Source organism: Notolepis coatsorum, assembly GCF_963971535.1.
Source record: "Notolepis coatsorum genome assembly, chromosome: 11".
Taxonomy (NCBI): domain Eukaryota; kingdom Metazoa; phylum Chordata; class Actinopteri; order Aulopiformes; family Paralepididae; genus Notolepis; species Notolepis coatsorum.
Window position 1 is genome coordinate 30,652,568 of NC_140175.1, and position 10,029 is coordinate 30,662,596.

Genomic DNA, 10,029 nt, shown 5'->3' on the forward strand with positions numbered 1-10,029 from the left:
AGTGACTAGAACATGAGAGTGACTAGAACGTGAGAGTGACTAGAATATGAGAGTGACTAGAATGTGAGAGTGACTAGAATGTGAGAGTGACTAGAGCGTGAGAGTGACTAGAACATGAGAGTGACTAGAACGTAAGAGTGACTAGAACGTGAGAGTGACTAGAACGTGAGAGTGACTAGAACATGAGAGTGACTAGAACGTGAGAGTGACTAGAACATGAGTCACTAGAACGTGAGAGTGACTAGAACGTGAGAGTGACTAGAACATGAGAGTGACTAGAACGTAAGAGTGACTAGAACGTGAGAGTGACTAGAATGTGAGAGTGACTAGAACGTGAGAGTGACTAGAACGTGAGAGTGACTAGAACATGAGAGTCACTAGAACGTGAGAGTGACTAGAACGTGAGAGTGACTAGAACATGAGAGTGACTAGAACATGAGAGTGACTAGAACGTGAGAGTGACTAGAACCTGAGAGTGACTAGAACGTGAGAGTGACTAGAACATGAGAGTGAATGGAAAAGTGAGACTGGAAGGTGAGAGTGACTAGAACATGAAAGTGATGGACTTTTGTTTGACATTGTTGTAATGGAATAAGCAAACTAAATACTGAATCTCTCTCTCTCTCTCAGTGTGGAGTGGAGAACATTCGAAGGGCAGAGTCTCTGAATGGGAACCCTCTCTTCATGCAGGTGAGTGATGATAAGTGTGATATTCAGCCCAGTGTTTCCGCTCTCACTTTGTACATTAGGGGTAGGGGGGGCTCCAGAGTCTATCTTCTAAGATTAAAGGGATAGTTTGTATCTTTGGACATTAAGTGCTATATGGAATACTTTGCAGTAGTGTAGTTGATGCGATGCAGACATTTCCTTTCTCTCAAAAAAAAAACCCCAATATTATAACAAGTCTCTAGGTCTGCAAGCATGTCCACATGTATTCATAACTGGTAGGGGACCAACATTGATTGATTGATTGATTGAATTGATTGAACATTTTATTAACAGATTGTAGAATGGGTACAATACAGTATGGCTCAATACACACAATTGTTAAGGGGATGCAGACCAGAGAAAGACTTTCATCTTGTTTACATCAGGGTCCCCCATTTTCAGCTAGTCTGCTACATTTTTTTTTTTTAACAAATGTTTTTTATTTTCCCTTTTTTAACATAAAACTAGACAAACAATACAGTAACAGTACACATCAATGATAAATCACAGGACAATATATAATAACAATATATAATAATAACAATAATGACAGTCAAGTAATTAAATAAAAATAAATGTAGATTAAAAGACATAAAAATAAGAAATACAATATAATACAATACACATGCTCTTGCTCGCTCTTTCCTTCCCCTTCCCTCCCCCTCCATCCCCCCCCCCCCCCCCCCCCCCTCAGGACTATACATCCACTATTCCATTTAACATCGGAAATTACAAGTTCATATGCTTCCCTTTATCTTCTCCACCACAGCCAACCAGATTGCTATGCTGGCTTCATTAACACCTAAAATTCGTGCAGTAGATATCTCTAGATTTTGATTGGGATGAAGTCTGGGCAAACGTACGGCTATCATCACGTAACCCAGATCACCAACAGATTAACCTTAACTTTGTTCATAGGATTTACCTGACTCCTAGACGTTTGCACCTAATGGGGCTCAAGACAAGACCCTCGATGCTCCTTATGTTTAAACGGTGATCTTGGTACATTTATGCATATGTATTGGGAATGCCCTCCTGTTAAGATATTCTGGGAAAAAGTAACCACTCAATTATCAGAATTTTTATCTCTGACCATACCTATACTGCCTTCTGTATTGTTGATGAATGATGTTTCTCAGTTATCAACCTTTGTACATGTAAAAAGACTAATTTTGTCCGGTCTTACGGCTGCCAAAAAGTTGATAGCGTCACGCTGGATTCAACCGGATAAAATGTGCCGGAAGGTGTGGGTTCTTACCTATCTCGATGTGATTTATCTAGAGACTGATTGATTGATTGATTGATTGATTGATTGATTGATTGAAAACTTTATTAACAGATTGCAGAATGGGTACAATACAGTACAGCTCAATACACACAATTGTTAAGGGGATGCAGACCAGAGAAAGACTTTCGTCTTGTTTACATCAGGGTCCCCCATTTTCAATTCATCAGGAAACAGTACTGTAACAGTACTGACAGTACTGCTACATCTATACATTTATGACATACCAGATTTACAAATGCAGTACTGTTTGTGATACAAAAAGAGTCTAAAAAAGAGAGTATATACATTTGACGAAGAAACTGTACAACAGATAAAGTATTTGATAAACTATCATCTTGTAAAGTACAGTAGGAACAAGCGTTTTACAGTGTGGTAACATACAGTAGACACATGATGTGTGTTCGCTTCAAGAGACAATGCCCAGGGACACTGAAACGGCATCAGCACCGCCCATACCTGACCTTTGACCTCCAGCTCTCCGCTGGAGTAATTTACTACGGGTGGAGGCAGACGGGAGGGAACGAGGAAGAGGGGGAGAGGAGGAATAGCAAGAGAGAGAGAGAAAGGGGGGGGAGGGGGGGGTCGAATGGATGAGACGAGGGAAGAGAGAGAGGCAGGAATTGGAAAGAAATGGAGAGAAAAGAGAGAGGGGGAGGAGGATAGATGACAGATAAATAGAGGAATAGATGAAAGAAAGAATGAAAGAAAGAGAAAGAAAGGGTCAGTGAGATGGTGCGCAAGAAAGAATGAGAGGGGGGGGGGGGCGAGAGAGGAAGAAAGGAAGAGAAAAAAGAGAGAGAGAGCAGCACCATGGGTTGTGTGCCGTGCTGCTCAGAAGAAAAGCCCCTGGGAGCAGCTGGTCAATAAACGGATTGCACCTTCCTTCCTTCTTCCCCTCCCTCTCTCCCTCCATCTCTCCTTCCACCCTGCCATCAACCTTTCTTACACCAGCCAGCTTCTCCACTGGAAAAGGTGTGTGTGTGTGTGTGTGTGTGTGTGTGTGTGTGTGTGTGTGTGGAGGGTTTATTAAAGGAAGGGGTCCAGATCAATCGCAGCCTTTCAGCTGACTACAGTAGAATGGGACTGCTTGGCTGACTACTGGTCAACCCGCACGCCCCGAGACCCCTTACCAAGTGTGTGTGGATCAATAGCCAGAGGATGATTAGTTGGTAGTTACTGAAGGATAGTTTCCCGGTGTGGTTTTTAGTTTTCTCAGTCTCTTGGAGACTCATCAGTCTTCAGGTCCTGTATCTCAAAGTAGGAGTGTTGATCCGAGACCAGATTAGCTCATAAGTCATAGTGAGTTGTATATGATCATGAGAATGGGGCACTTATCCTAGGTCAGTGTGATGGATATGGGCCCCAGGTCTTGTCTGTCTTAAAATAGAAAGAAGTGACAAATAATACCCCACGTGCACCAAACCAAACGCAATGGCCACGTACATCTTTGCCCCAATAATCAAACATGAATGCCAACGTTGAGAAGCAAAGTGCCATGTCACCCGGGTAGAGTGGCTAACTGTGAGGGAGTGACTACCTGCATAGTGACTGACTACCTAGACAGTGACTGACTACCTACATAGTGACTGACTACCTAGACAGTGACTGACTACCTACTAGGGCTGGGGGCGATTCTTGCTCAAATGTGAATCACGATTTTTCTCTCTAAGAATTGAGATCACGATTCTCTCACACTATTCTTATTTTTTCAATCAAATCAATTATTGCACTCTTTCTTAAACAGACAACATAACATATCAAAGTGCTTGACTTAAACTTAAACATAACATATATGAAAGTGCTTGACTTAAACTTAAGTCTCTTGAAACATACAAAATAACTCGAGTCATAATCGTCATAATTAAAAAAAAAAGTTAAGTAAAAAGTAAAAAGAAATGAGAAAAATTTATAAGAAAATCGTCATAATTTTTAAATGAGATTGCATAGGTCTATGAATCGAGATCGCGATTTTATTTCGATTAATCGCCCAGCCCTACATAGTGACTGACTACCTACATAGTGACTGACTACCTACATAGTGACTGACTACCTACACAGTGACTGACTACCTACATAGTGACTGACTACCTACATAGTGACTGACTACCTACATAGTGACTGACTACCTACACAGTGAGTGAGTGACATTGCCTGAGAAAAATAAAGTACAAAATACTGTAGAAAAGACTGACCTGTGTTCTTGTGTGCCCCCCATCCAGGCCCTGGCTGACCTGGTTCAGACCCACCTGAGGTCCGACGAGTCCTGCTCCCGTCAGCTGACCCTGCGCTGTCCGCTCTGCAACAACCCTACCTGTGGTCAAACCAAGGACTTCTTCGCTAATCAGAAACTCTGATGCCACTCTGCACCAACTGCATCTGGAATGAAACGGAGGCCTTTTTTCTTTTCTTTTTTTTAACTCTGGAAGCACACGCACGCACGCTCACACACACAACCAGGAGCTCTAATTTACACACACACACACACACACACACACACACACACACACACACACACACACACACACACACACACACACACACACACACACACACACACACACACACACACACACACACACACACACACACACACACACACACACACACACACACACACACACACACACACACACACACACACACACACACACACACACACACACATACACAGTCCGACAAGCTAGCATGGCATCACATGTAGCATGAAATGGTTGGTACCAATGGATTCCTATGGTCGTCTAGTTTCATATACCAGTATCTTCACTCTAGCTTTAAAACTGAGCCCACTACAGCCTCTCTCTCTCTCTCTCTCTCTCTCTCTCTCTCTCTCTCTCTCTCTCTCTCTCTCTCTCTCTCTCTCTCTCTCTTTCTTTTATTTTAGCCTTTTGTTTTTATTTAATTTGCAGCGCTTACATTCCACAACCCCCTGGAAACACGCGTAAGAAACCCCATTTCTCCCTCCGGTGTTGAATAAAAACAGGCAGCCTTCATGATGACACAACAGGAACTGGGAGAAAGAGGCGTTTTCTTATGCGTGACACTTGGCCTGCCGCTACATCATATCACACCATCCCTCTCCGCTGGAATCTCTGCAAGATGACCGGAGGAGGTTATTGCTATTGAAATGGTAAACGGACTGCATTTTTGTATAGCGCTTTTATCCAACAAGCTTTTTACGACTTATGCCTCACATTCATCCACTCACTCACACGTTCACACACACAGACGGCCGACCTGCTCGTCGGGAGCAGTTAACGGGTTAAGTGTCTTGCTCAAGGACACTTCGACACGCCGCCCGGGAGGAGCCGTAATCGAACCGGGAACCTTCCATTTACTAGACGTGCGCTCTCCTTCCTGAGCCACGGTCGCCCCCACCGAGGTCCTTCACTCTGCCACATGGGGTCGAGGAGTCGACTCCAGAACAAACTATCTGTTTTCCTGTTTGGTGCCGAGTCTGTTGTTTGACACATGATGAACGGGAGCCCACTTCCCCCCACAGGCCTTTCCCGGATATCGAGCATCTAGAGACGTTTACCTGATCACCCACATGGATTTCAATAGAAAGAGATGTGATTTCGGTAAATTTTTCGACTGTCTTAATCACTATACGGGACTATTCGTTACTACTGAGCTCTTGAATGTAGTAGTTGTACAGACATGGGATCAGCTTTCCCGATCTAAAATACCAACCTAATGTGTTTTCGCGAGGACAGCGTGGCGCTGAGCCCCGAAGCAGTGGCTCGTTCTCAAGTTTTGGGGTCAAGTCAGTGAAAACTTCTCTTCAATTAGACGCACTATGAGATGGAATTCATCTCAGTCAGGTTTACTTTTTTTGAACTCTCCTTTAAAGGGATTTAAGTCCCTACCTAAGCTAATTTAAGCAAACTAACTTAAGCTTGCCTTGTGCCCATCCACCCTCATAATCCACCATTCGTTGTCCGGTCCCCTGCATTATGCCATAATAACGTGCCTTTATACTGGCTCTCTGGAAAGCCTCGCACGTTACCTAACCAGAAGGTTGAAAGGGAGAGCCCACTGTTAAACAGACATATTATTACCATGACCCTTGATTGTTCAACCTATATTTGTGAGCCTAAGCAGCTCTCTCCCAAAGCAAGAAAACACAAACTAGGTCTCTATTCATTGTCGGCAAAGCAGGAGTAGGGAGGGAGAAATAGAGAAGTGGTCCATTCACGTAATAATAAGAATCGCCATTCCAGCTTATGCAGATTCTGCATCGATCTAGCTAAATGCAATTATCAATTTAATCAATAAAAGACCTTCTATTGCCGGACCCCGGAGGGTCAGCCAACAATAGCGAGTGTCCCTGACTGACTGAGTGACTGGCTGTCTCCCCATTGTTGAAACACGCAGGCGTTGAGGTGTCGTCGTCTGCCGAGCCGATCGGACCACAACCGAGCCACGCAAACGAGTGAAAACTACACATTCTGTTTTCTAGTGGACGTCGTGAACAAAATGCCAACTTTGGTTGAGGCAAAATGAAGCCAGATGCATATCATTCACTTATCACATAGGCGTAGTGTATTTCAGCTTTTTGCCAACGCTACACTCGCGCTGCGTCCTCTGAGATCTGGAGTTGCTTGCGTTTGATATCAATTCCTTGTTGATTTCCAACTGGTGTGTTTGAAGCTCTTTGTTCGGCCTCATGAAGGCGCTGATCAGAGGAGAGCACGTCACGGAACACGTTACAGCCACTGAGCCTGGGAGCGGCTGGGGAGCGCAGTGGACTGAGCACTCGCCTACCACCGCAGAGACTCTGGGATCGAATCCAGCTGTCAGCGGTACCTCCGGCTTGGTCAGTCGTCCCTACTAACACAATTGGCAGTGTTAGCGGGTGGGAAGCCGGCGGGGTATATGTGTCCTGGTCGTTGTAAAACTGCGACTCCTACTGGTCGGTCGGGGCGCCTGTTCAGCAGGGAGGGGATCTGGGGGAAATAGCATGAACCTCTGCACGCGTTACGTTCCCCCAGTGAAACTCCTCCCTGTCAGGTGAAAAAAAGCGGCTGGCGACTCCACATGTATCGGAGGAGGCATGTGGTAGTGCTACACCATCCCCAGGCCGATAGTGGGGCAATGCGCGCAACGACCAGGAAGGAAATTGGCATAACGACTAAATTGGGATGAGTGAAAAATACGGAAAGCCCCCCAAACATTTAAAAACATTTTTTTATTTAAACACTGAGCCTGAAGCACAGACCTCCTGCTGAGACTAAACAACAACACTGCTGCTGTGTAAAGCACACTGATACACACACATAGTCTATACTAGGTTATTTCCTACTGTAGCACCTTCTGAGTCCAGCCAGCAGGCTACACGTTATTCCCACAACAATGGCACTTAACGTTGCAGGTTTTCAGTCCGTCTTCTCTGCTTCGTGACAACCAATGCACTCCAAGGGTCTCTTGACCACTGATCCATATTCGGCGGTCCTGCTGTATGTCCTTTGGTAATCCACGACCTGCCGTCGGCCTGGATTCTCTGAAACAACTGTGTCCTGCTAGGGTCACGCTGGTTTTAAAAAGATCAACGATTTTATTTTTAACTGTGCCACTTTACCAGTTTGTCACCGTGTGGCTGACAGTTGCCTACTTCACACACAGTCTGCATTAGTTCACATGCTGTACATCTCATTTATAGATTCCACATATACCCCAAATTGTCTTCCACGCCTACTTAAACAAGCGCACCCCCCACTGGCACGTCTCCCTGTCCGGCTCAGGCTTGGCTTAACTAGGCTTGTTTTATTATATTGAAGTGTTTTGTTTGTCCTGGCATTGTGTGTTAAATTAAACCCTCTTTTAACAGTAAATTCTATTGATCTTTGTCTTTAACCATGAAGTGTTACAACAATGCATAGAGATATTATCCAGTGAACTGGTGCAGAAATAATTCAAATCACCAGGGCCTCTTAAGTGACTAATCGGTCAGTTTGGTCATGGTTGACCGACACTTTGTTAGTCATTTACTTATGTCCCCCCCCCCCCCCTCCCATGTTCAATGAGTTATTAATTGAAAAATGATAAGCACATCTCTGGTAAGCACTACATTCAGAGTGATTGCATGTGGGAAATACAATTTTACAGATTTGTCAATAAAATCGAACTAATCGATTATTCCACAACTATTAGTCAACTAAGAATGTAATTAATCGAGGACAACCCTAAAAAAGCGCTATGTACTGAATGGTATCGAAACAGAAATTGTGCTGCATCAAGAATCCTTTGATAATTGTAATTGTTGCCCTGGTGATGGTAATTGAATCGTGAGATCCCTGGTGATCCCCACCCCTGCTTGTAGCTCGAGAGAAACCTGTTCTCGTACACAAATCCAGACTAAACCAACAAAGGCTCTGGGAATACGACGTACGGATTTTGTTTGAGGGTGGGTTTTTGCCTTTGCTAACGTGTGGACTAATTTATTTTGAACCTTCCTCTGTAAATCATGTTATATATATATATATTGAGTTAAAAGAGATTGTGTGTCTGTAGCTTAAGTGTAATGATAAGAGTTTTGTTTGTACATAATAACCACTGATTTTCACTGCAGCCATTTTGGATTATTCATTAATTTTTTTGATTCAAACTCAACTTTCATCTCTGATTTTGAAATGCGACCATTTTATATTTTATATAAGTATATTGTAGTAAACATGTGACTGTTCAATATACTGGTATATCAAGTCTTCCTAGGAGATAATAAAAATAAAAACAGTCACAGAGAAAAGTGAACCTGTACTTGTATCATTTCACCATGGAGGGTGCATTGGCTTTCTGCCGCAGTGCATGTTTTTTTAAATCCCAAATCTCTTTTTCTACCTCCTTTTCTCATCCTCCCCCCATTTTCCTCCATCTTTCCTAAATGTTCTTGTCCCCACATTTCCACCACACCTGCTCCTTTCCCCTGCCCCCGTCAGTTCCCACCTTCATCCCTCCTACTCTCTCTCTCTCTCCCTCCCCATGCACTTGTCTCATCCTCTCCCATCTTCTTCATCCCCCCCCCCCCTCATCCATTCCTATCTCCACCCCCCCCCCCTCCCCTGCCGTGTCCCAATCACCCCCGCTGCTGTTGATTAAGCTGAGAGAGATTGGCTGTCTGAGACCCAATAACCCTGGAGGGCTGCGGGGGTCTCCGCTCTGCTCTCCTCTGGGTCTCTCTCCTCCCTTCCCTTCTGGGTCTCCTCTCCTCTCTCCTCCCTTCTTCTGGGTCTCCTCTCCTCTCTCCTCCCTTCTGGGTCTCCTCTCCTCTCCTCCCTTCTTCTGGGTCTCCTCTCCTCTCTCCTCCCTTCTGGGTCTCCTCTCTCTCATCTCTGTCCCATGCTCTGCTTTCTTCTCCTCTACTAAACCTCTCCTTTTCTCTTGTCGTCTGCCTGCCTCTCTTTCATCACACCCTCTACTTCCAGTGTGTCTGGCCAGCCGGCTTAGAGGGGAAGAAAGGTGTGCGTGTGTGTGTGTGTATATCCACCCGTGCGTGTGTGCGTGTGCACGCGCGCCTGGGTGTGTGTCTGGGGGGGGGTTGGTCCGCGTGGCGGCAGGAGGCTCCTGGTAATTGAAAAGCCAGGGACGCCAGCGCTCGGCTCCGTGTGACCTCTAATTGAGAGCCCTCCCATTGATTTCTTGAGCGTGAGAGAGAAAGAGAGTGGGGCCTGTGGAGGGAGGGAGGGAGAGCGTGTGGCTGGCTGGCTGGCAGAAAGGGTGGGAGGGTAGACGCCGGAGTGTGTGTGTGTGTGTGTGCGGTAGGGGACTGAGACGAGGCACAATGGAATGAGAGAATGAAAGAGTGAACAGGACACAGAGGATTGACTGAAGGGGCTATTGGAGCCAACTGGAAGGCCAAGTGGGAAATGAGAGAGAGAGGAGGGGAAGGGAGGGAAGGAGGGAGGAAAGAAGCCTATAGCCTTGTGTAAGTAAGAACATCACAGAGGTGCTTGTCGTTAAATCTCGTAAAAACGTTTTAGTGATTGTGTTTTTATTTGTGTTTACATGAGCGGGGAAGAATCAGTCAATCAATCATC

The 10,029-nt window shown here is 45.0% G+C and overlaps 1 protein-coding gene across 1 annotated transcript in view; it reads left to right on the forward strand.

Moving 5' to 3' along the window:
* fech (ferrochelatase) overlaps positions 1-8,746 on the forward strand; it is a 39,053-nt gene extending 30,307 nt beyond the window's left edge. Inside the window, exons 10-11 of the mRNA XM_084325139.1 lie at positions 631-690; positions 4,216-8,746. Coding sequence (XP_084181265.1) covers positions 631-690; positions 4,216-4,350 — 195 coding nt within the window. The 3' untranslated portion in view covers positions 4,351-8,746. The remainder of the gene's footprint in view (positions 1-630; positions 691-4,215) is intronic.
* The last annotated feature ends 1,283 nt before the right edge of the window (positions 8,747-10,029 follow it).